Source organism: Urocitellus parryii, chromosome 3 (genome assembly GCF_045843805.1).
Source record: "Urocitellus parryii isolate mUroPar1 chromosome 3, mUroPar1.hap1, whole genome shotgun sequence".
NCBI classification, from domain to species: domain Eukaryota; kingdom Metazoa; phylum Chordata; class Mammalia; order Rodentia; family Sciuridae; genus Urocitellus; species Urocitellus parryii.
Genome location: NC_135533.1, coordinates 89,691,570 through 89,718,542, shown reverse-complemented (window position 1 = coordinate 89,718,542; position 26,973 = coordinate 89,691,570). Strand labels below are relative to the sequence as shown.

At 37.2% G+C, this 26,973-nt stretch overlaps 2 protein-coding genes across 3 annotated transcripts in view; one reads left to right on the top strand and one right to left on the bottom strand.

Moving 5' to 3' along the window:
* Positions 1-560: 560 nt before the first annotated feature.
* Kbtbd2 (kelch repeat and BTB domain containing 2) lies at positions 561-26,658 on the top strand. Of its 2 annotated transcripts, none has more exons than XM_026401582.2 (4): positions 561-626; positions 12,345-12,847; positions 20,262-20,427; positions 23,730-26,658. In XM_026401582.2, the coding sequence occupies exons 2-4, from the start codon at positions 12,678-12,680 to the stop codon at positions 25,263-25,265; spliced, it is 1,872 nt and encodes a 623-aa protein (XP_026257367.1). In that variant the 5' UTR covers positions 561-626; positions 12,345-12,677; the 3' UTR covers positions 25,266-26,658. The 2 variants fall into 2 exon arrangements, with proteins under 2 accessions (XP_026257367.1, XP_026257366.1); XM_026401581.2 differs by lacking the exon at positions 561-626 and adding an exon at positions 864-1,149.
* Positions 1,835-26,973, bottom strand: part of Avl9 (AVL9 cell migration associated) — a 107,775-nt gene continuing 82,636 nt past the window's right edge. The window contains exon 16 of the mRNA XM_026401580.2: positions 1,835-1,871. Coding sequence (XP_026257365.1) covers positions 1,855-1,871 — 17 coding nt within the window. The 3' untranslated portion in view covers positions 1,835-1,854. The remainder of the gene's footprint in view (positions 1,872-26,973) is intronic.

The window sequence follows — 26,973 nt, the reverse complement described above, 5'->3', positions numbered from 1 at the left end:
CCGTCGTCGCATTGCACCAAAAACTAACTGGAGCCTTTCCTCGCAGAGGCTCTCCTCCTTCCCCAACTGCGGGTCCTTCCGGGTGCTACTTTGACCTTTTCCTTGGCCTCAGAAAATTCAACATGCTTTAGAAAGTGGAAGGCATGTTTTGGAGAGCAAGGACGGAGGAGACAAAGCCCAACGTCTCGAGACCCTAGGTTCCCACTTCCCAGGTCTGGCATTGTTTAGTCTTACAAGCTCCCACTCCTTGACCCAGCCTGCAAATATCTGCCATTTCCAGGGGAAAAAAATCCAAGAGGAAAACGACTGCCGGTGTCATAGAATAGGGTGTTTTGGGGCCTGGATTTCTTAGTGCTGAATTTCTCAGGCCGGTCCTTTCGCCAGCCCTCTAACCCGCCACTGCCAGATAGAGCTCGCGCCGCAGGCCCGGGCTGATCCGAGACCCTTCCTCCGCGCAGGCGCCCTCGGCGGGCTCCCCTGACCTTCCCCGGGAACCCCCTTCATTTACGCTCGCCGTCACCTCGCGCCGCCCCCGCCCTTCCTGCTCTTTCCGTTTCTTTCTTCGCGCCTGCGCGGCCTCAATTGTTTTGGCTTTCCGGTGGGATCCAGCAAAGGAAAAGGGCGGGGTAAGTCAGCTGAGGGCGGGGGACGGGGGGCCTGTCTCGAGAACCCGGGAAACTGAAAAACTGCCGCTTGTGTCGACGGGCGCGCGAGGGGAGGGAAGGGAGGCCGGGGGAGGGGTGGGCGCACTTGCGGGCGGGCCAACGGTCCGCTGCCAGCGCGCTTCCGGGCCGCGGAAGGGGCGAGAGCGCGCGGCGGGGGCGGGGCGCGGGCAGTGAGTTGGGCGTCTTGCGGCCCGGGGCTGACGAGGCGGCGCGGCTCCCGAGGGAGGAGTCTGGCGGCCGCTGGGCCCTGAGGAGCGTGCGGCGCTCCCGCAGAAGACGCTGCTTTCCGCACCGGACTGGCGGGCCGAGGGTGGGCGCGAGAAGAAACCGGAAGGAAGAGGCGGCGGCGCCAGCCTTCCTCGGCGGGAGGCGGAGGCGAGACCCCGGCCGGTGCCGCTGCGAAAGGGCCACGCCCCCGCCACCGCGCCCGCGCGGCCTTGTGTGTTCCGGCCCGCCGGCCGGATCGAGGGACTGAGGGACTCGGGTGAGCAGGCATCGCGGGCGCTGGGCGGGAAGGGGAGCCTGTGGCGACCTGTGTGAAGAGTTGGGGAGGAAGCCTGTGGCAAGAGGGGGCTCAGCCCTTTGTGGCCCGGTGGGCGGGGGGCGGCGGCGGCTGCGGCCTCTTTCAAACCCGCGTCGCTTCCGCCGCTGGGGGAGGGGCGGCCCGGGCGCTCCCGCGGGGGCGTTTCCGGCCCGGGCCTGGGTTCCCAGTGGCCGCGGGTCTCCCAGGCGCCGCCCGCCCTTGCCCGAACAGCGCGCCTTCACTCGACGACCCGCGGTGTGTTCGCGACAGCGTGCGCTGAAGGAGAGCAGCCCCTTCCTTATGTTTTTATTTTTGTTATGTTTCTGATGCGTCTTAAGTAAACCAAGAGCGGTCTAGATTAACGGAGATCCTATTATGGTCTACTAATGATTTTAAGGAGAAAGCAGAAGCTGCTCTTTGAGACGGGAAATTGTGTACGTGTTTACTGTAGACTGTGAAATCGTTAACTTAATATGAACTCGACCACCTCCTTCTCCTTATGAATTGGAAAGTAGTGGAGTAGCAGTGTATCTTAGTTCGCCGTCCCGCAGTTGTTTGGAGATAACGGCTTTTTCCCTTCTGGCTGAGCAATCTTTAAGATCTCTTTGTAGTTACCTTAAAGGGAGAGGAATATCCGTTCCACTGTCTACAGGATTTCTAGAATGGTCAGTTTCCACGAATGCCTGTTCAAATTAAAACAAAGGATTCAGAATGGAAAAGTTAACTTTAAAAATGTATGCTTTGGCCAACGTCTACATCAGTTAGTCTCATCAAAACGTAGGGGACCAGGACTGGTCACGTGTTGTTTATACATGAATCTGTATGTCTGGCTCACTGAGCAATCAGGCATTCAGAAACAACCCTATCGCAGTGCGCTCTGACGAAAATTAATTCTTCCAGCGAAGCAGTTAGTTTACCCTACCCTGGATTACGAATTTTTGCCTGAATTTGAGTAGTAAGGACTGCGCATCTCTTCCCAGTTGTGAATGAGTTGAGTTAGTAGAGAACTTTTTTTCTGGCAATTTTTTTCAGAAGGATTCCCCCCGCCCCCCCCCCCACCTAAAATACATTCAGAAGTCAATTCAGCCAGTTTTCCAGTCTCCATGGTGTGAAATTTTCTATTTTAAGTTTACTGCTTTGATCTTTTGTTGGCCTAGTGCTTTTTAAATACCTTTTAGATAGGGTCCTAAAATCTTTAAGAGGTCTGTCAATTTTCTTCAGGACTATGGCGTTTCTCTTGAGCACATTCTAGTCCACACAGAGTGCTATTCTCTACGTAGTGCTCTTTTTCTCAGTACATGGTGTTGTAGAAGAGTTTGTAACTTCTGTAACTCCTACCCCTTTTTGCTCCCATAAGAAGCAAAATCACAAAATCTAATGTTATTCACAGGACCTGAAAGAAGATGGGATGGAAGAGACATATTCTAGTAGTTAAGTACACACTCCATGGATTTTTTTTTCTTTGGTTAGTGGAAATAATGAACTATTTCATCATATCTAAACATTGAACATTGTATTTATGGTGCATAGTAAATTCCTAGAAACTTGAGTGCAGTCTTTATAAAGCCAAAGAATACCTTGTTTTTTTCTAAAGATTATGCACGTTTAAGAGAAAAAATAATTATTTTCTTTGTCCACATTCCTATCACAGTTGGTACTGGAAAAAAGGACATACAAATGAAGATTTCATTCTTTCCTTACACCTCAGTCTTTTCCAGTTTTGTAGAGTTTGAATAGACCAAATGATATTTAAATAACTCAGAATGCCCAGTTTGGTTCCAGTAGTTATTTTAAGTGTATGAAGAGTGTTGCTGGTTCTCTTGGTGTGGATTTGAAGTGCTTGATTCTTTGTAGGAGAAAGGAATTATTATAAGAGATTTGGAGAAAATATAATTATTTGATAAGAGAGTCTTTATTTCTCTACCCCATTCTCATGCCTCTGACAAGTAGTGACTTGTAATTTCTGTGGTAAGCTTCTAAGAAAAAGTTTACCTTCACTTTTACTTAAAGAAAGAAACTAGTCATAATCATTGTTGGCTAGGCTCTTCATGACTTCATACATGAGTGTTTGAATATCTAGGAAATCGACTGTGATTTAATAAATCATTGAGTTGGTGGAAAATGAAGTTCCATGAAAAAGTTGAGGTCAGTTTTGCGTTAGCATGCCTTTCCACAGCTTTCTTAATAAGACACTATACAAGGCTATGGGGGGGAATGTGTCCAAAATAAAAGGACATACTACATTCATATAATTACTTTATCACAGGTGGTGTGCCTTTTTTATTCTTTAGTTTTTTAAAAGCAAGATAACTTACTAGTCATAATACAGTACAGATTCTTACACTACCCTGAATTTGTTTAGGGTGCTGAACATAATAACCTAATGGAACCATTTGGTCTTTTCAGTATTATAAAGAAGGAACACAGGGGAGACTAGTTATAAGTTGTGAATTTGGCTAGAGAAAGAAAAATGTTGAAATTTATTAAACTTGAGAAATTCTTCAAGGGGCAAGGTGTTTTTTTTTGTTGTTGCTACTTATTAAAACTCAGAAAATTGTTTATGTAGCATTTGATAATCAAAAGAACAAATACTTTTGATAATTTTAAAGCAAACTTTCTAGCATCAGTGTTTTGTCCTACCAAAGGAGAAGCTTATCACATTGAAATGAAGAAAGATTAGTTTTTATGATTGTGCCATCATGACTCTGAATTTAGTTTTTGTGCACTGACATCAGTTTTCACAATACTAGTCTTTGATGAATTTGTTTTTTTTTTTTTTTTTGATGATTTGTACCATCAAAATATCCTCTAAAAACTTTTTTATTCTTATCTCAAATACTATTTAGGACTGGGGGTAATAGGTCATAAATAGAGCTTTTGCCCAGTCTGTGTTTTTTTAGCACTGCTAAAAAACAAAATACCATTTAGCCAGTATGAAAAGAATTATTTCAAGTGCTGAGATCTCATAATTGGAATTTTTAGTCCTGGTAAAGGTATGGAGATCAGGAACTTGGAAAGTACTACAAAAGCTTAACCAGTGAGTGGACTAATGGTAATTGCAAAATTTTACATAGTAGTATGTGTTTCAGGCCTTTAAACTCATTTAATCCTTGAATAAATCATTGAAGAGAGTTCTGTTTTTATTTTCATTTTACAGATGAGCAAACAGTTCAGTGCAGAACTAGGCTTTCAAACCAAGTAGTTTTGAGTTCCATGCTCATGACTTTTTTTTTGGGGGGGGGCAATACTTGATTCCCAGAATACTCTGAATCTTTTCTAAGTTTTCAGTCTTCTGTACTGATATTTGTAGCATTGAAAGATGTAGCACATTGAAAGTGTTTCCTGTGGATGAAATGAAGTATGTATCCCACTACCCTTTGTGGAGGAAAGATCTGCCTTGAACACAGGGCCTCACACATGTCAGGCAAGTGCTCTACCACTGAGCCATGACTCCAGCCCCATTTTTAAAAATTTAATTGTTGTTGTTATTTTTTTTAAAAGAATTCTTGCTTTGTTGCCCAGATTGGCCTTGAACTTGAGATATTACTGCCTTAGCCTCCCGAATAGCTGCAGTGATTATAATTATTATTATTTAAAAATATTTTTTTGCATTGCTGGGCTCAAAATTAGCCTTGTGCTTCTTGGCAATTGTTTACCACTGAGCTATGCTTCCAGCCCTTGTTTAATTACTTAATTAATTAATTAGTTAATTTTGCAGTACTGGAGATTGAACTCAGGGCCTTATGCATGCTAGGCAAACATTCCACCACTGAGCTACATTTGAACCCTTTAAAAAATTGTGCAGGCTGACTTCGAATTTGTGATCCTCTTGCCTCAGCTTCCCAAGTGGGAAAATAGGTGTGTACCACTGTGCCCAGTCTTATTATTTAAGAAATTTCTGGTACTGGGAATTTAACCCAGGAGCAGTTTACACTGTACTACATCTCCAACCCTTTTTATTTTTTATTTTAAGACAGAGTCTTGCTAAATTCCCATGGTTGGCCTTAAATTTGGCACTCCTCCTATCTCAGCCTTTCAAATCATTGAGATTACAAAGTGTGTGCTACCATGCCTGGCATCTTTCTATTATTTATCCTTCCTCCATTTTTTTTTTTTAAAGAGAGAGAGAGAATTTTAATATTTGTTTTTTAGTTTTCGGTGGACACAACATCTTTGTTTGTAAGTGGTGCTGAGGATCAAACCCGGGCCGCACTCATGCCAGGCAAGCGCACTCATGCCAGGCAAGTGCTCTACCGCTACCGCTTGAGCCACATCCTCAGCCCCTTCATTTTTCATTCATTGCTCAGTTATTTGTCTCATTTTCATATTCATAGTACTTAATCCCTTACTTTTTTTTTTCTTGAGCCTGTAATCTTGCCTGATTAACATTGGGAAAGTTTGCTTTGCTTCTGTTTGTGTTTCTGTAACTCCTCATTAGAAGGGTTCTACTGATACATCTGTAAAATGATAACTAGGTTTCAAAGTGAAATTAGTCATCTTCTTCCTCAACCCCCTCCCCCATGAAAATACTGCCTTCAACCTCTGAAACCTTAGAAGGCGTTTGGAATGGTTTTAAAAATTTCAGCATTTCATACATTAATCTTCGTTGGTTCTTTAGTCTTTAATATCAATATTTAAAACCTATAGGACAAATTCATTGTTATTGTTATCTCTTTATGAGTATTAGAACAGTATTTGTGTAAATTTCCTTTGCAGATACTCAAGCATATTTTGCATCCTGAAGACCTAAATATTTTTTGTGTGTGGTGTTGGGAATCTAACCCAAGGCCTTGTGCGTGCTAGATAGGCACTCCACCACTGAACCCCAACCCCAGCCCTTTAATACTATTATAGGAAAGTGAAGTGAGCAATTCAGACAGAACTTATACTTCTGAAATAAGTTAGTTTCTTTCTGCGTTTGTTTTTATGGTAAAATTGAAAAATCAGGTTAGCTCTAGAAAGATTTTACTCTAATCATTTTGATTATTTAAGGGAGAAAAACATTGAAATAATTTTCTGTAGGAGGTGTTTTAGATTTGTAAGTGGAATTGTGTGTCTGTGCATTACTGATTTATTTAATTTTGATGCTCATTTAGTTGCAGATTGTTTGCTTTGAAATGTTTTTGTGGTACTTTTACTCAGAACCTTTTAGACTTGAGTTTCTAAATATATTAGAAGGAGAAATGTTTTCTTTTCCTTCAGTTATTTCAATTTATCTTTTTACTTGTATAGGAAGTCCTTAGGTGTAAAAAATAAGCAGGACTTTGTACTTTTAATAATTAGTGGATAGAGAAAGGGATCTCATTTTGTGTGTAGCATTCCAACCTTACTCTTATTCTCTTCTGTCAAGCAAATCAGTTAAAACCATTGAACTGAGCTCAGGACTTGGGGAGGGGGGAAGAAGTTAAAAACATCCATAGTTTTGGGCTGGGGTTGTGGTTCAGTGGTATACCGTTTGCCTAGCATGTGAGAGGCAGAGTTCAATCCTCAGCACCACATAAAAATAAATTAAATAAAGGTATTATGTCCAGCTACAGCTAAAAAAAAAATAAATCGGCAGTTTTCATGTCAAAATACATAGTACTTTTCTTTGAGTATATGCTATTTGCATGGCTCCCATTTAATTTTTAACACCAGTTGGTATTTTTCGTTGTAGAATATGTTATAATGATCAACTTTAGTTACAGGACTTTCCTATTAATCTTCAAGTACTTGGTACCAGGAATTGTGGCATATAACAGTGATTTCCTATTTTCTTTGGCCTTTGGTTCATCTAATGAATCCATGTGTTCACTAAATACCTTTATACAAGAATTGTCTTGTATAAATCTTGTTTTTCAAATGTATATAGATGTGGTTGACAAAATAGTAGTTTCAAGGTTTTTTTAATATCATCATCATCAGTAGTGGCAGTGGTAGTAATGTTTGTTTTTAGGTTTGGTTTTTAGAACAGGGTCTTGTTATATTGTCTATATTGGCCTCCAGCTCGTGGGCTCAAGAAATCCTTCTGCCTCAGCCTCCTAAGTAATAGAGAATGCAGGTGTGAACCTAGCTAAGTGTTTTCAAATCTGTATTAGCCTTTGTTGTTATTCCCCCGCCCCAACAAATTATCTGGAGAGAGGGATGTCTTCTTCATTTTTGAACCTTAATAAAAGGTATTCATAGCAAAATCTGTTTCTGAAGTCCAGCAAACGAGCAGAGTTTGGGAAGGTAGTTGTGTGATTAGGTGAGAGAGATTAGAATATTCAATTGAGAAGAAAAGAATCTATACAGGTTAGGTTAAATAAGAATTACATGTAGTTCAACTTCCAAAAATTTAAAATTTGTAATTTTTCTCATTTTTGTGGTCTGAAGGGAAAACGTTCCAGCAAAAACTTCCAAGTATATATTTTAGTCACTGAGTCAATATTTCATCAAGCAGTCTAAAGCAGAGATTGGTACATGTGGCCTGTTTTTGTAAATAAAGTTTTATTGAAATACTCATATCCATTCATTTACATATTGTGTTTGGCTGCCTTGGGATGGGAGTTTTTTTTTCTTTTAAGAGCATTATGGTTATATATCATAGTTGGGTTCATCCAGACAAACTCATTGGACGCAGGGAGATCTTAACAGTCCCCAAACCCTAAAGTATCTTGTCTTTATGGTGAAAGAAAATATGATATCTTTGGAAAGTTCTTTTTTTAAAAAATTAAATCATTATATATGTTAATAAAACCTGCAATATTTAAGTAGATCTTCAGTAAGTTGTTCTTTCTTTCCCAGTGTGAACTACTGTTAGCAGTGGAACCAAGCACCAAGCCTTTGTTCATTTTACTTGTATTATAGTTTTTAAGGTAAAGAATAAAATTTCTCGTATTCTTGTTTCTATCATAGTTTGGAGTTCAAAGCTGTGTGAGGATGTGCACACGTGTTCCCAGCAACCCAGGAGGCTGAGGCAGGAGGATCACCAGTCATGATACCTAAGCAAGATCCTGTTTTAAAATAAAAAGAGTGGGGAATTTAGCTTAGTGGTAGAGTGCCTCTCGGTTCAACCCCCGCTATCACAGGGGAACAAAAAGTTAGGAGTTCAAGACCAAACTTGGTGATAGAGTAATACCCTATCTTGGAAACAAACAGTTTTAGGGCTGGAAGTGTAACTGAATGGTAGAGCCTGTGCTCAATTTAGCATTCACAAGAACCTGGACTCAGTCTACAATACCCCACTCTTGAAAAAATGAATGAATAAATAAATAAATAAAAAGTTTGGAAATGAAAGACCAGAACAGTTCCATTTCAAGAAAAATGTTTTTAATATGCAGCTTGCTTCACTCATTTACCTGCCTCTAGTGACTACTGTTTTTTTTTTTTAAAACTCCAAGGGAGATGATTGACCCTTTATTTTTTTATTTTTTATTTTTTTTAGAGAGAGTGAGAGAGGAGAAAGAGAGAATTTTTAATATTTATTTTTTAGTTCTTGGCGGACACAACATCTTTGTTGGTATGTGGTGCTGAGGATCGAACCCGGGCCGCACGCATGCCAGGCGAGCGCGCTACCGCTTGAGCCACATCCCCAGCCCCGTGACTACTTTTTTTTAAAACACCATGTTTTTAATTGCCAACTATGGTTTTCCCTGTAGCCTGCAGTGAGAATAAATGCACTTGGTGTTTTGGAACCTTTAATGATTGGCACCTCTCAACCTAGGTACTTCAAATGCAATGATTGGCACTTAATAAATTCTCAATAAACATTCTTGAATTAAATTTAAGCAGCTATTAATTTATAATAAAATTAAACAGTTAACTTGGTACCTGAGAATTATTCAATCTGAGGATGCCAGCTTCTAAGAAAACAGGAAAATGTGACTTTTTGAAGTTAATTTTTGATGTAATATGGAATGGTATGAAAAACAATACAGTTAAAGAAATTTTTGTGAATATGTAATATTTCACTTCATAGTTAAGTATTATAGTACAGATTTTCTTTCTTTTCTTTCTTAAAAGAAGTGAAGGAATCTTGTTAGATGTGTTATGGGGAATTTGAAAGGTGTTGTTTGATCATCCTAAACTTTGGAACTATTTGTATGTTTAATTGATACATTTTTGCAGTCTGTGTTCCCAGAGAGATAAGATACTAATTTTGTTTTAAATTGTACTAGATATACATCTGTTTGAATTCCTGTTTAGTGTGATGTCTGAATGACTTCTGCTTATTTTAATGTAACTTTTATTTAAGATTTCTCTCCTGGATTATAAATCTAGCAAAATCTGGATGAAAAATAAAAATGAGACCCTCAAAAATCAATATAGAAAAATTAGGTCATATCATTGTGTGGCTAATGAGTGACCGGACTTATCTATACTAGTCTCTAAGAAATTCTGAGATGTAGCAGTATATCCTTAAGTGCAACTTGGCCCTGGTCACCAGTTGCTGTTACTTTGTTTGAACATGGATGAAGACAATTTGGGGTCCTATAGCTGGGGTTAGGACTTTGAGTTTATTAAGGCATGTATCCCCCCCCCCCCAGGCCTTTTGTTGCAGGGCTAGGATGGAACCCCAGACTTTACAAGTCAGGCAAATGCTCTACTGAGCTATATGCCCAGCCCAAATGGATGCATATACATGTGTGTATATGTATGTGTGTGTGTGTATATATATATCCCCCATAGTTTTAATTTTTTAATAAGGGGATGGGATTCAAGAAGGCATATTGCTCTTGGGGTTTTTAAAATTACTTCATGGCCTTGACATATCCTTCATATTGTTGTATGCAAACAAACACTTGTTTAAAAAACCACCTGCTCTGTCTCTATTCCTTTATTTTCCTTACATAACAAATGTCATAAATGCCTCTGTATGGGTGTCTTCCATGTACTGCTCTAAATGCATATATTTTTATGAGAAAAATCTTTATGATACCATTGATGTAGAAGGCAGTAAGCATTTGCAATGCCAACTGTTGTTTTTTGCAATACTTTACTTGCAATTTTGAGATTCAAAAAAATTAAAAGAAAAATTTTGCTAGTAAACCTGACCTGAAGAAGAAACATGAAGAAAAGTATACATGAAGCTATGTATAATTTTTATTTTTTACAGTGTTTCCCCCAGCAAAGATAATGTGTCTTCTTACGGAGCACTGTCCTAGAGTCCTTGAGAGGATTTTTTAAATAGGATACATGTACCACATTACTGCCGTAAAATCTGAAAAATTCTTAATTACAGAATATAACTGTCCCAAGAGTTTTGAATAAGGGATTGTGGGTGGGTATCTGCTTACTTGTGTGTATGAGAATGATTGTTTTTCTACACTCTTATAGCACCAGATCTTGCTGCATTATTAATGTGGCAATAGCCAGTGATTTTAGGTATTGTTAACTTTAGAAGTTGGAGTAACAGAACTTAGATTTATAGTATAAATCAGTTCTGGAAAAGTAAAGATGCTACCTTAAATGAACCAAAGTCTCTGCTTTTGCACCTGTTTTAGTTATTTCCATATTTGTTGGAATTTGACAGTCTATATCAAGTTAACAATTTGTGTAATAGTATAGCTTGGCAGGAAGATACGATATGATCTTCTTTTTGACATAATGGATGATATTTTGAGAGAAAAATATTAGTGGTTTTAGTGATGGTCATATTTTTATGTCAAAATCACTATTTTCTGATTAAGAGATCTAAAGGTTGTTTAATAAAAGAAGAGGTGGTAGGTTTTGTTTGTTTGTTTGTTTTTTAGTTATAGATGGCCACAATATTTTTATTTTGTTTATTTTATGTGGTGCTGAGGATCCAACCTAGTGCCTCATATATGCTAGATAAGTATTCTACCACTGAGCCACAACTACAGCCCCGAGGTGGTAGTTTTGTAGCTTATATGTTAGTAGCATTTTGTCTGGATTTTCTCTCGTTTTTTTCTGTTAATTCCTTTGCCAGATATTGTAAATACTAAATTCCAAATAAGATTTCAAAGTGAAACTTTCATTCATCTGGAATTTTTGTGATGAATTGTATGCAGTATGACTAAAACCTAGGTTTTTTTTTTTTTCCTTCAAGTAGTTAGACAGTTCTTCTAGCTTTTATATGTTGAAATAAGCCAGTCTTCCTAATTTGAAATGCCATGTTTATCCTCATGGTAGTCTAATGACTTGTGTGTACTTGGATTTATATTATATCGATAATACGTCTTAATATTTAATGAGTCTTAAGAAATTGCCCCCCCCCAGTATTTTGACATCTTTTGTGCATTCTTACAGGTAATTTCCCTGAAAATAAGATTTAGATTGTATTTGTACTTAAACTGACTTACTAATTTGGAAAATATTCATATTTGAGTAATATGGCATTTACTGTTTTATGAACACATATTTCCCTCCATTTAGGTTTTTTTTTTTTTCAATAAAATTGTATGCTTAAACATAAGATTCCTAGGAAAGATCCATTCTGCAAAGAAATACATTTCTTCTCTCACACTATTGACCTGCAGATTTTAGAATACATAGCTTAGGGCTGAAGGTGCTGCTCAGTGGTAGTGCCTGCTTTCTTAGCATGTGTGTAGGATTAGGTCCAATCCCAAGCACCTTGAAGAATATTCGCCCCCCAACATATCCTACACATTGGAAATAAACAGTTTAAATCTATTTATTGTGTAGTTTAAATCATTTTAATTAAATATGAAGTCTTAACATTTAAAATATAAGAGTGAGGGTTCTTACTCCCCTTTAATTATGGTTATGTGTTTTTGCTAAGCAAATAAGTAGATCTGGTTTTGGCAACTTATTCTTTGAAGAACTTTAAAAAAAAAAAGTATGCTTACTCACGTGTTTCTATTTTCCTAGGATGTTTATACTTTGCATAGAAGACAGAAAGTTAAAACTCTTAAGTGTTTTATTTTAGTTATACATGACAGTAGAATGTATTTTGACATATACATACATATAATATAACTTCTCATTCTTATGGTTGTACTTCTCATTCTTGTGGTTGATGTGGAAAAACTGTTAAGTGCTAATTTTCTTTTTTTTTAAATGTAGACTTTTAAAATGTTCATTTTTCTCATGTGTCATTTTTATTTTAATGTCTAAAGTTTAATTTCAAATATAATTTATAAGCTGCCATTTTAAAAATTGTAGTCTAGAAGTGTACTGGCCTAGATAACTTAACTGATCTTTTTTCTTTTTAGTTCTCTGGAGGATCATTGAACATAGGATGTTGCCACAAAATCTACCTCCTGTATTTTTCTCTTTTACTCATGAGCTACACAATTGCAAATTTGAGCAGGATGTCTGAAGACCATGTTGAAAAACTCTGAAGAATCTAATTAACACAGGATGACCTAGCAGTGATTTTAAGCCTATAACAAGATACTATTCATTAGTGACTGTGTCAGTCTTGGTTCTGAATGCTGCAGATAACAGCAAGCAGACTTTCTCTTTTATTTCTGAAGTATTCACTTGACCTTCTATCAAGACTGACTTTTCTAATCTGTTCCGGGAGATATTAATGGAATACAGTCATGTCCACTCAAGACGAGAGGCAGATCAATACTGAATATGCTGTATCCTTGTTGGAACAGTTGAAACTGTTTTATGAACAGCAGTTGTTTACTGACATAGTGTTAATTGTTGAGGGCACCGAATTCCCTTGTCATAAGATGGTTCTTGCAACATGTAGCTCTTATTTCAGGTAAGTACTTTAACCTTGATAAGGTTATTGTAATTATAAATAAGATTGTTAGCTTGTTTTAGGAGGAATTCTTTTATATGTTAAATTTTTTTTAAAAATTAGGTCTCGAGCTGGGGATGTGGCTCAAGCAGTAGCGCGCTCGCCTGGCATGCGTGTGGCCCGGGTTGGATCCTCAGTAACACATACAAACAAAAGATGTTGTGTCTGCTGAAAACTAAAAAATAAATATTAAAAAATTCTCTCTCCCCCCCCGCTTTGGGAAAAAAAATTAGGTCTCAATGTTTTGCTTAAATTTTCAGTTTAGATGATGTAATATTGTCAATTTATTTCCTAACATGTGTAACATACAAAAAAAGATTTTACAAAGGCATAAATACAAGAGATTTATTAAAATTACCTAAGGTAAAGTTTTAATGTTAGGAAGACATGAAGATTGAGAATACTTTTTTCTTCCAGAGAAATGAAAATCAGATAATTTTACTCTGGAGATATTCCTGAGAAATCACTGAGAAAACAGTGATCCTTATTTATAAATTTAAGTTGTAATAGACTAATAATTTTTAGAAGATGATAACTGTTATTATTTCCTTCACAAAAATGTATCTTTTTCTTAGACTTGGTTACTATTATTCTTGGGATACCTTTTTTAAAGCTTAACTTCACATTTTTTATGATCTTTTGCATCTTTAAGTTGCATGAAAAAGAATAGAAGCTGGACATAGAAATTGCTTTTTGTGTTCTGTACCCTTAAGTGGACTTTTAGTTAATATTTGGAAAGGACAGGGTGAATAAAGATGAATTAAATGTATATCACTGTATTCCTGCTACAAATGTTAACAGGGTATGTGAAGATCAGCAATGAATTAATTTCTGCTGCTCTTTAGTGGCAGCTATAAACAGGACAGATTAAACTGACCTTTCAAGGCTAATTTATATGAAGATAGAGAAACTTCACATTCCTCAATGTACCACATCCCATAATTGCAGAAGCTAAGGCCAAAATGCTAGTTGCCTAGCTGTGCCTATATTTTTTATTTTGGTTGAATCTGAATTTTTTATGAAATTTCAGACACTGATTTTTTTTCTCTGTCAGAAAGATTAGTCTGTTTGCAAATATTGATTCAAAAACCTGTTTAATCATTAGAATTCTATTGGGTGCTTTTACAATTGGAGATCATTGGATTACAAAGCCAGAACTACTCATTTGGTGGGTTTGAGATATGAAATTGCATTTGTTTATTAGAATCTGTGTATTAAAGAACATTGCAAATGGTTATGATGCTGGGGGGGAGCGTTTTCCCCCTCCCCCCCAGATTCATTAACTTAGGTTACAGATCAAGGTTCCAAGTTCAGTCAATATCTTGGCTCATAAGTTTTCCTTTTTAATGGCCATTAATTATAAATTGATTACCCATTTATGGAAAGAGCTTTTTGCCTTAGTTATGGATTTTCCGATTGAGATTTGTAATTTAGGATCCTTTGTCATCTGATCTAACTTTCAAACCTGTACAGAAATTCTATTAATATTTTCTGTCTTTTCTTTATTTTGACCAGAAAGTAACACATGGGTTTACTTAGTTGTCTTCCATTTTTCCTCCTTTATTATAAAGTTTGTGACTGTAGAGATAACATTTTTAAAATTCTCTAGCCATGAGGTTATTTATCTTTAAACAATATAATTGAAATTAGTGTTCTTAAAGACCAGGAAACTTGAATTTTCCATTAATATTACAATCTTAAAGACGAGTCCTTCCAAAGACGAGTCCTTCCAAGACTTTCATTATTTCTTATCACTAGCGGTTCCTTTTTTTTTTTTTTTTTAAGTTTCCTTGATCATCTGAAGGAATATGACCTCCCAAAAGCAAGTCATATATTTTATATTTATGAAATGAGTTAATAGTCCAGTATATGTTTGTATTAAAGCTACTTATCACAAAGATCTTATCTGTGGGTCAATTGAATAGCAGTAAGAAGAAAACACCCATATATTAATATATTCTTGCCATATATGATCTTTTATCTGAAATGGGTAAATTATTGTATACTTTGATCTTTTTCCAAGTGTTCTTCAACAGGATTCCACTTTCAGGTTTCCAGATTGTTACGTACAGTGCTACTACAAATTTAGAAATTCTGCCTGTTAAACTAGATATGTTCTTCCTTTGTAGTTTGTGTTACCTGTACCATCACATCAAAAACCTGTAGATACTTCTGAATAGTAGTTTCTATTTCCTGGTAACATTTACTGAACGTTTTAGACCCCAAATGAGAGAATTATTTGAGAATTAACCAGAACTTGTATGGTACTTAAAGTTACTGCCCTCTAGAATAAAGGTAAAAACAACCGCTTGATCCCTAAATATTTCATTTTATTTTGAATATTTTTTTTAGTTGCTAGATGGATACAATACCTTTATTTTATTTATTTATTTATGTTTATGTGGTGCTAAGGATTGAACCCAGTGCTTTACATGTGCACGGCGAGCCCTCTCTCCCTGAGCCACAATCCCTGCCCTAAATCTTTCAATTTTTTTTATACCTTTATTTTACTTATATATTTTTATGTGGTGCTGAGCATCGAACCCAGCACCTCTCACATGTGCTAGGCGAGTATTCTGCTGAGCCACAACCCCAGCCCCATCTTTCATTTTTATTCAGAACCTTTACAGTTCTTTTTCAGGTTGCTTGTGATTATCTCCCATTTTTCCATGCCAGAAAGGTGAAGCTGGTAGCAATAAGTGTTTTGAACGTTTTTCAAGAATATTTCCTGGCTCTTTATTTTTCAGTCAAATTTATTTGTGGCCATTCGGTGTCCTTTAGTGGGAAGTCATTGATAACCCTAATTGACATTGTTTGTACCCCCTTTCCACTCCTTGCTTGTCTGGAATCAAGCTACCATTCTTATTGCTCATTCTGAGCTATATTAGAAGTCATCTGTGACTAATTGCTTTTATGGCATTTATTTCCCTTCACAATTTAAATTTTTTTTTTTTAGTTGTACTTGGACACAATATTTTTATTTATTTTTATATGGTGCTGAGGATCGAACCCAGGGCCTAACATATGCGAGGCGGGTGCGCTACCACCGAGCTACAGCCCCAGCCCAACTTCACAGTTTTTGACACCCTCTGCTGTTGTTTTGAGTAGTGTTATGCTGGTCTGGTGATTATTTCTCTCATGATTTTATTTTTGGTGGTACTGGAGATTGAACTCTGGGGTGCTTTACCACTGACCTGTGAACCCAGTGCCTTGTGTAGGCTAGGCAGTTGCTCTATCACTGAACTACATCCCAGCCCTCTTTCATTGGGATTCTTTTTTTTTTTTTTAATTAAAAAAATTTTATTTATTTATATGTGATGCTGAGAATTGAACCCAGTGCCTCACACATGCTAGGCAAGTGCCTACCACTAACCCACAACCCTATCATTGAAATTCTTGAGTGGGTTTTTTTTTCTTTTATAGTTTTTTAGTCTTTCTCACATAACTTACCTGTCTTTAGTTTCTACTGCATGAATGTGTCACCTTCATTGTTCCACTGATATTTAATATTTATCTGATTATTATTTCCATTTGACCCATCTGCTCTTAAATCGCATATATCCAAAATTTAACTTACTTTTCCCCTGGGATTAACTTTTCTTCTTGGATTTACAATTTTTCTTAAATGGCTAACAATAGTTTTTCAGGTTCTTAATTGAAAATGAATAGGTAATTTTGACTCCTCCTTGTCTGTTTTGTGCTCTATCCCATTGCCTTTGTTCAGAAAATAATCAGGACTTGTAGGCCCTTTGTAATATTTTTTGTATCCATTTCTGGCACCTTCATCTCAGGTGTTTTAATTCTCATTGCTGTAGCCTAAAACAAGTTTTCATACTGCTAGTCTTTGGTTCTTGAAGTCATCCTACAGTACATTTTATCATGTTGAATTTTTTTAAATAGTTTTTAGTTGTCAGTGGACCTTTATTTTATATAGTGCTGAGGAATTAACCTAGTCCCTCACACATGCTAGACATGTGCTCTTCCACTGAGCTACAACCCCTGCCCATCATACTAAATCTTGACTTAAAATCCTTTAGTCTTTTTCATTATGTACAAGAAAAAGCTCAGACTCCTCCTTTTTTTTTTCATTTTTGGTGCTGAGGATTGAACCAGGGCCTTGTACATGCTAATAAGCACCTACTCTACCACTTACCTCTTATCTTACTTTAAAAGGCTTTCCATGATGTCTAACTCATCATTCCAGTTTATTTTTCAGTATCTCCATGAACCTTATGTATTCAACTCTGCCCCTTTAACAGTTGGATTCTACCATATTTTATCAATTTTGAAGGTGTCCCCCAACTCTTCATTTTTTTTTTAATGTTCTTTTTAAGGTGGACACAATGTCTTTATTTTATTTTTATGTGGTGCTGAGAATTGAACCCAGTGCCTCACATATGCTAGGTGAGCGCGCTACCACTTGAGCCACATCTCCAGCCCCTCTTCATTTTTTGAGACCAGGTGCTAAGGTTTTGAGGCTGGTTTTGAATTTGTGATTATCCTGCCTCAGTCTCCCAAGTAGCTGGGATTACGTGGATGTACCATCATGTCTGACTCCTCATCTTATCCTTGAGAGGCCAAAGCTAGTGATTGTTATGATGGATCCCATTCTTTTTGGGGTGGGGGAGTAATGGTGATTGAACCAAGAGGAGCTTAATCACTGAGCCATGTTCCCAGCCTTAAAAAATTTTTAAGCCAGGCCCAGTGGCACACATCTGTAATCCAGATAGTTTGGGAGGCTGAGGCAGGAGGATCCAGAGTTCAAAGCCAGCCTCAGCAAAAGGAAGGCACCAAGCAACTCAGTGAGACCCTGTCTCTAAATAAAACACTAAAGGGTTGGGGATGTGGCTTAGTGGTTGAGTGCCTCTGATTTTACTGGCTGGTACCAAAACAAAAAATAATTTTTTTTTTTTTTTTTTTTTGGAGACAGCATCTTGCTAAGTTGCTTAGGGCCTCACTAAACTGCTGAGGCTAGTCTTGAACTTGGAATCCTTCTGCTTCAGCCTTCCTGGGGTTACAGGCATGTACCACTGTGCCCCGCCTGATGTCTCATTCTTTTTTTTTTTTTTTTTTTTTTTTTTTAGTTGTAGGTGGACACAATACCTTTATTTTATTTGTTCATTTTTATGTGGTACCAGGGATTGAACCCATGCTTCACGCTTGCTAGGCACCTGTTCTACCACTGAGCCAACCCCGATCTGCTATTCTTCCCCCGCCCCAATATTTTTAATCGTAGATGGGACACAGTTCCTTTATTTTATTCATAAGTTTTTATGCTGAGGATTGAGCCCAGTGCCTTGTGAGACTCTACCACTGAGCTATAGCCCCAGCCCAGCCTGCCATTCTTTTTTTTTTTTTAACATTACAATGATCTTGACATATCATACATTTGATTCAAATGGGGTATGAATTCTTATTTTTCCACGTGTACAGATTGCAGGATCACATTGGTTATACAGCCACGTTTATACATACTGCCATACTAGTGTCTGTCTTATTCTGCTGCCCTTCCTATCCTCCCCTCCCCTCCCCCTCCCCCTCCCCCTCCCCCTCCCCCCCTCCCCCTCCCCCATCACCTCTCTCTACCCCATCTACTGTAACACATTATTTCTCTCTCTCTTTTTTTCTTCCCCCTCACACCATCTTGTATGTAATTTTAAAAAATATTTTTTTTTTTGGTTGTACTTGGACATAATCTTTATTTTATTTGTTTATTTATTCATTCATTCATTTATTTATATGTGGTGCTGAGGATCAAACCCAGGGCCTTGCACACCCTCTACAACTGAGCCACAACCCCAGCCCCACCTGCCATTCTTTCTTTTTTAATCATTCTTCTTTCTTAATCACCACATTTAGGGGCTTTTCTCTTCTATGCATATACCCTATCACAAAGAATAAAATGGATTGGGGATGCAGTTCAGTGATTAGAGCGTCCCAGGGTTCAACTCCCCATTCTTTTTTTTTTCTTTTTTTCTTTATTTTTTTTTAAATACACAACAGTGGAATGCATTATAGTTCTTATTACAAATGTAGAGTACAGTTTTTCATATCTTTGTATATAGAGTATGTTCATGCCAATTCATGCCTTTATACATGTACTTTTTTGCATTGCAATTCTTATTACACATATATACCACAATTTTTCATATCTGTTTATGTATAAATTATGTAGACACCCAATTCAAATCTTCATACATGTACTTTGGATAATGATGTCCATCACATTCCACTGCCCTTGCTAATCCCCTCCCTTTCCCTCCCACCCCTCTTCCCTATTTAGAATTCATCTAATCCTCCCATGCTCCCCCACTATGAGTCAGCCTCCTTATATCAGAGAAAACATTTGGCATTAACTCCCCATTCTTATTCTCAGCCCTAGGTAACTACTAATCTCTGTTTATTTTCCTTTTTTGAACCATTTCATATAAATGGATACTTGCAGCGTGGTCTTATGTTCGTTTCTTCACTGAGCATAATGTTTTTGAAGTTCATTTATGTATAGTATTTATGAACATTTCTTTTTTATTGCTGAATAATATTTCATTTTCAATTATCCAAAAGAAAAGGATATACAAGAACTATGCCATTATATATAAAAGACCTGTGCAATTTTGGATTTTGTCAGGTGTATCCTGCAGCCAGTACTGAGGTCACTCCCCATTCTTAATCTCTGCTCTAGGTAACTGCTAATCTCTCTGTTTATTTTCCTTTTCTGGACTAATACAAATGGATTTATACAATATGTGATCTTATATCTGGCTTCTTCACTGAGCAGCAATGTTTTTGAGGTTCATATATGTTATAATATTTGTCTTTTTTTTTAATTTTATTTTTTTTGGTCGTAGTTGGACACAATACCTTCATTGTTATTTATTTATTTTTATGTGGTGCTAAGGATCGAACCCAGCACCTTACACATGCTAGGCGAGCATTCTACCGCTGCGCCACAACCCCAGCCCCAGTATTTGTTTTTTTTTTTAATTGCTGAATAGTATTCCACTGTACAACTATAAGGAGTAGATTAATTTTTTTTAGTTGTAAGGAGGCAGTTCCTTTATTTTGTTTAGTTATTTTTATGTGGTGCTGAAGATTGAACCCAGTTCCTCATGTGCTAGGCAAGCGCTCTACCACTGAGCCACAACCCTAGCCCCAGGAATAGGTTAATTTATATGTGTTTATCCACAATGGCATAGTGAAATAATCTGGTATATCTCTGGGACTGGATCATACATGCTTCTCTGTTGTTTCCTTCAATAATCTTCTTAAGTATATATTCTAAATAAATATCTCATGTTGTCTAATCATTTCTTTTTAATTCTGCATTTGTTTTACACTGAATTCTTCAGCTTTGTTTTCCTATGTTCTACTATAGGGCTATGTTCATGAGTGGACTAAGTGAAAGCAAGCAGACACATGTACACCTGAGGAATGTGGATGCTGCCACCTTACAGATAATAATAACTTATGCATACACGGGTAACTTGGCAATAAGTGACAGCACTGTAGAACAGCTTTATGAAACAGCTTGTTTCCTTCAGGTAAGCAGTTTTTTCCCTCTCGGTTATGTACTTCAGTTGGTTTATTTTTTCAGGAAACATTGTTTTGCTGATGTTTCATGTATGTAATTTTCTTATTGCAGATTTTAAAAGGGAACTTTTTTTTTCTCTATTTATAAAATGTGAAAAGAGATAAAGAATAGGTTTTGTTTCACTGGTTAACCTAGTTTTATAATAGGAACTTAATTAAAAAGGTAGATGATAATTTCATCCTGATTTCATATTCTGCCTAATATGCCTGCGAATTTAGATTTCAAATTCATGTTTTTAAATTTAAATGCTATAATTTTCTGTTTAAAACTTAAACATATTAATGTCTGGTATTTTCACAGAGTTTAGGTTTTCATGGAAATTATTGAATTTAAATATTTATAATGGTTATAGGACTATTAAGTTATTAAGAAGTAAAGTAAAACAAAAAGTGATGGTTGATATAGTGTGATAAACTGTATTTTTCTCTTACATTTCCTTAAAAAATTTTTTTTTATTGTAGGTGGATGCAATATCTTTGTATTATTTATTTATTTATTTTTTATGTGGTGCTGAGAATCGAACCCAGTGCTTCATGCATGCGAGGCAAGCACTGAACCACTGAGCTACAACCTCAACCCTCCCTTTTTTAATTTTAAGAGGAATATAAGTATTTTCCTCATTTCTTTTCATGTTTTGGAATAATGCTACTTCAGAAACTTTCTCCATTGGTTAAATTTGGGGAGCAAAAAGTTCATGGTACTTCATAGGTATATGAATGACACTAGTCAGATGTTAACACCTGAGTATAACTCTGGGAACTAGAATTCAATTCATTCCCTATGTAGCTTTTCTTTTCTTTTCAGTCTTGTACTGTAAAATTGTGCAGTATTTTGTGTCTACAGTTTGTGGAAGTTGAGGCTGTAGTAGCTTTATTTTGTGCTTTAGACTCAAAGGTATTCACTTCCTGAATCCAAACTTGGAAGGAAAAACTGCTTACTGTAAGCATTGATTTTCTGCAGTTTGCAAGTTTTTCTTAAAGCCAGGAACTAAAATAATTGCTAAGATATTGGTGCATTTAAAGAAATTCAGATTCTAGAATACTTACTGTAAATAAATTCACATTCTAGAACATTTAATGTTAATATCAACACTGTTCCTTATAATTCTTTTCTGCCATATTAATGAAAGTCATATTGCTTACCCAGATGCAGCAGTACTCTCTCTCTTGGGTTGGGTTGTCTGGTAAGCCTGAGACATAGGGCTTTTTATGACTACTACTTGACTTTCATTACTAATCATGCAAAGTAATTTTTTTATTTTTTTGGTACCGGAGATTGAACTCAGGGGCATTCTGTCACTGAGCCATATCCCCAGTCCTATGTTGTATTTTATTTAGAGATAAGATCTCACTGAGTTTCTTAGCGTTCGCCATTGCTGAGGCTGGCTTTGAACTTGAGATCGTCCTGCCTCAGCCTCCCGAGCATCTGGGATTACAGGCATGTGCCATCACACCTGGCTCAAAGTAATATTTTAGATACCAGACATTTACTGATGCTTCATGTAGATTTTCATCTAATCCTTAACAATAATCGTTTGAAGTAGACGAGAACTATTTTACCATTTTATATGAGAGAAAAGTGAGGCCTAGAGAGAGAGGTAAAACAACTTTCCTAATAGTACATATGTACTGACTGGCCAATCCAAGTTCTGAATTCAAGCAACTTCATTTCTCACTAGGAAGTGTTTCTGGTTAATCACTAGAATGCTGAAAAAGTGTTGTAGAAGCACTCTTTTTTTTGTAGTACACTCTACTACTGAGCTATATCCCTAGCCTCTTTTATTATTTTGAGATAGGGTCCTGGTAAGTCTGGACTGGCCTTGAACTTTCCATACTTCTGCCTCAGCCTTCTGATAAGTAGCTGGGAGTATAGGTGTGCACTACCAAACTTGGCTGTAAGTAGCACTTCTGACCAATGGAGATCTACTTTTCCTTCTTAGGAAGAAAGAAACAGAAGCTTAGAATAGCAAAGTGTGTCATTTAAATGTAGGTAACATAGGTCTGGAAGTGTAGTTCAGTGGTAGAGTACTTGTCCAAGATGTGCCAAGGACCTGGGTTTGATCTCTAGCACCATACAAAAATAGTAGGTTATTTATAACTTACATAAATGTCATTTTCTGTCTTACCTCTCTGGATAAGAATGGTAAATTAATTCTTATTTATTATACATGATTTTCTGGCTTCATATGACTGCCTTATTTCAATTGTAAAAAGTTTGAAGTTTGGGTTTTGGAACTGGGAACTAAACCACCCATGAGTGCTTTACTGTAAGCACTGATTTTCTGTAGTTTGCAAGTTTTTCTTAAAGCCAGGAACTAAAATAATTGCTAAGATATTGGTGCATTTAAAGAAATTCAGATTCTAGAATACTTACTGTAAATAAATTCACATTCTAGAACATTTAATGTTAATATCAACACTGTTCCTTATAATTCTTTTCTGCCATATTAATGAAAGTCATATTGCTTACCCAGATGCAGCAGTACTCTCTCTCTTGGGTTGGGTTGTCTGGTAAGCCTGAGATATAGGCTTTATATCCCAGTCCTATTTATTTATTATTTTATGTGGTGCTTAGGATAGGACCCAGCGACTCACATGTACTAGGTGAGTGTTCTACCAGTGAGCCACAACCCAAGCCCCCAGGCTCTTTTATTTTTTTAAATGCCTATTCAGTACTATATGATGGGTTTTGTGGTACTGGGAATTGAACTCCGAGGGCTTTACACATGATAGACAAGCACTCTACCACTGACTGAGCTATATCCCTAACCCACCTCGGACTTTTTTTTCTTTCTTTATTGATGCCTTATAATGATACATAGTGGTATTTGTTGTCCAGCCCTTTTTTAAAATTTTTGTTTTTAATTTGAGACAGAGTCTCACTAGTTTAGGCTGGCCTTGAACTTGTGATTCTCCTGCCTAAACCTTCTGAATGGCTGGGATTACAGTTGTGTGCCACTATGCATGGCATGTATTCTCTTTCTTGGACAGGTGTGTAGGCCTTAAGTGAGAGAAAGAAAATGCAAAACTGCAGTTTTCTATTATTACTGGAAGACCTTATTTCCTTAGTCCTAACCTTAGTCCAAACACATGTCTATATCTTAGATAAAAATAAAAGTTGGGGCTGAGTGTGTAGTTCAGTGGTAGAGCATTGCTTAGAATGCATGAGGCCTAGAGTTCAGTCTCTAGCACCAAAACAGTAAAACTGTCTATCTTGCTTTTACCAGCCTTTTTTCTGTTTGTTTTACTTTAGGTAGAAGATGTGTTACAACGTTGCCGAGAATATTTAATTAAAAAAATTAATGCAGAGAATTGTGTGCGATTGTTGAGTTTTGCTGATCTCTTCAGTTGTGAAGAATTAAAACAAAGTGCTAAAAGAATGGTGGAGCATAAGTTTACTGCTGTGTATCACCAGGAAGCATTTATGCAGCTGTCACATGATCTACTGATAGACATTCTCAGTAGTGACAATTTAAATGTAGAAAAGGAAGAAACAGTTCGAGAAGCTGCTATGCTATGGCTAGAGTACAACACAGAATCACGATCCCAGTATTTGTCTTCAGTTCTTAGCCAAATCAGAATTGATGCGCTTTCAGAAGTAACACAAAGGGCTTGGTTTCAAGGTCTGCCACCCAATGATAAGTCTGTGGTGGTTCAAGGTCTTTATAAGTCCATGCCCAAGTTTTTCAAACCAAGACTGGGGATGACTAAAGAGGAGATGATGATTTTTATTGAAGCATCTTCAGAAAATCCATGTAGTCTTTACTCTTCTGTCTGTTACAGCCCCCAGGCAGAAAAAGTTTACAAGCTATGCAGCCCACCAGCTGATTTGCATAAGGTTGGGACAGTTGTAACCCCTGATAATGACATCTACATAGCAGGGGGTCAAGTTCCTCTAAAAAACACAAAAACAAATCACAGTAAGACAAGTAAACTCCAGACTGCCTTCAGAACTGTGAATTGTTTTTATTGGTTTGATGCACAGCAAAATACCTGGTTTCCAAAGACCCCAATGCTTTTTGTCCGCATAAAGCCATCTTTGGTTTGCTGTGAAGGCTACATCTATGCAATTGGAGGAGATAGTGTAGGTGGAGAACTTAATCGGAGGACTGTAGAAAGATATGACACTGAGAAGGATGAGTGGACAATGGTAAGCCCTTTGCCTTGTGCTTGGCAATGGAGTGCAGCAGTTGTGGTTCATGACTGCATTTATGTGATGACACTGAACCTCATGTACTGTTACTTTCCAAGGTCTGATTCATGGGTAGAAATGGCCATGAGACAGACTAGCAGATCCTTTGCTTCAGCTGCAGCTTTCGGTGATAAAATTTTCTATATTGGAGGGTTACATATTGCTACCAATTCTGGCATAAGACTCCCCTCTGGCACTGTAGATGGGTCTTCAGTAACTGTGGAAATCTATGATGTGAATAAAAACGAGTGGAAAATGGCAGCCAACATCCCTGCTAAGAGATACTCTGACCCTTGTGTTAGAGCTGTTGTGATCTCAAATTCTCTTTGTGTGTTTATGCGAGAAACCCACTTAAATGAGCGAGCTAAGTATGTCACCTACCAATATGATCTGGAACTTGATCGGTGGTCTCTGCGGCAGCACATATCTGAACGTGTACTGTGGGACTTAGGGAGAGATTTTCGATGCACTGTGGGGAAACTTTATCCATCCTGCCTTGAAGAATCTCCATGGAAACCACCAACTTATCTTTTTTCACCAGATGGGACAGAAGAGTTTGAACTGGATGGAGAAATGGTCACACTACCACCTGTATAGTTGTGGAGTTCAGGGAGTGCACACCTGATTTCATGCGCTTTGTCATTTCCTTTGCTAAATGGGAGGATATGAAAGGACTAAATATGAGTACATAAATATCTATCTTTGATAAATTTTATTTTTATGCCCTACTTAATATTTGCATCAGTATAATATATATCAGTGAGTCTTACAGAAAGATATGCTTCCATAATTGAAATAGGTTATTCAATAATGAGAAACTTTTATGTGTATCATGAGAGCATAAGAGTCTGATTATCTAACATTGTTAGCCCTGTGTATGTATAGTTGAAGAAGTTCACTTACAAAAGTAGTTTCCTGTTCCTAGTGTGGTATATCACAAATTGTGCTGAGGTTAATTCAATATATGGATTTCATTCCTGTGCTTCTGTTTTGAAGTCCTGGAATACAGTTTTTCCAGTGTAATTAATTCAGCTGCACTTAACACTAATGTCCATGTTGGTATAGAAATGTTGTCTAAATCCTGTACTATAGTTGAAGAAGATCTTCCGTAACTTCATGGTATTACACAGGGAAAGCTATGACTGCAGGATCAGTCTAACTATACTATTAGGTGCATGTATTCTCTTTCCACTAACTTATACTTGTCTATCTAGAATACAGGTTGTCCATTCAGCTGGTCATTTGCCAGGTGTGGACTTAAGTTGCTGGGCTTGCAATATGAATTGCTAGCCCCTCATTGTGCGGGTCTGTGTGGAGCTTTAATCAGTAAATGTCTCCACTTCTGTATTACATTAACATTGGCTCATGCATATAACTACCTGCTGCTGATGTAGTTCTCCATCTTAAAGTTTTAGAGTGGGTTAACCAGGTCATTACATCTTAATTTAATAACAAGCATTACTGTAGAGTGATTGTGTATAGGTATCTGTTAGCTGTCAGGGTGTGTTTTTTTTAACCTGATGTGTGTGTGTTGGGGGGGTAGGATTAGGAAGGTGAACTGTTCAGGAATTTTCTGCACAAGCTGTGCAGAAGAGCAGATAACTAGCGCTGCTCTGGCATTAATCCCAGGAACCACTAGCAGTAGTGGGGCGCCGCCAATCTAACATGAGCACAGGTGCTTCATGACAAACATTACTAGCATGTTCAACTGCATAATGTTCTGGCACTGTATTTTGAATGACATTAATTTATTAAATAAATTGTATATATTCAATTTGTTTTTGTTTTGTGGTGGGAACGGTATAACTGCTTTTAGTTTGGGTTTTACTGGGTCAGCTTAGCTAGTTGTAGGTAATTTCATCAGAATTTTGAGATGGACACACACACACACATACATAATAGTCTCCCATTACCTATAGTTTCACTTTCTGCAGTTTTAGTTAACTTAGATCTGAAAATAAGTGGGAAAGAACAGTTCATAAGTTTTAAATTGTAGGCTGTTCCCAGTAGCACGATGAAATCTTGCCATCTGTTCTGTCCTGCATGGGACATGAATCATCACTTAAGAGCCATCACTTGTCATGTTTGTGTACAGAGAGAGATACTGTGTTTGTATAACTTATGGTCTATTATAATTTTTATGTTATTGTTAATCTTACTGTGCCTAATTTATAAGTTTTATTACAGATATGTATGATACAGGAAAAATCAGGATTTGATACTACCACAATTTTTCAACTTTGCTGACATACTAGAATCATCTATGGTTGTAGTTTCTTTCTTTTTTAAAAAAATATTTTTTTAG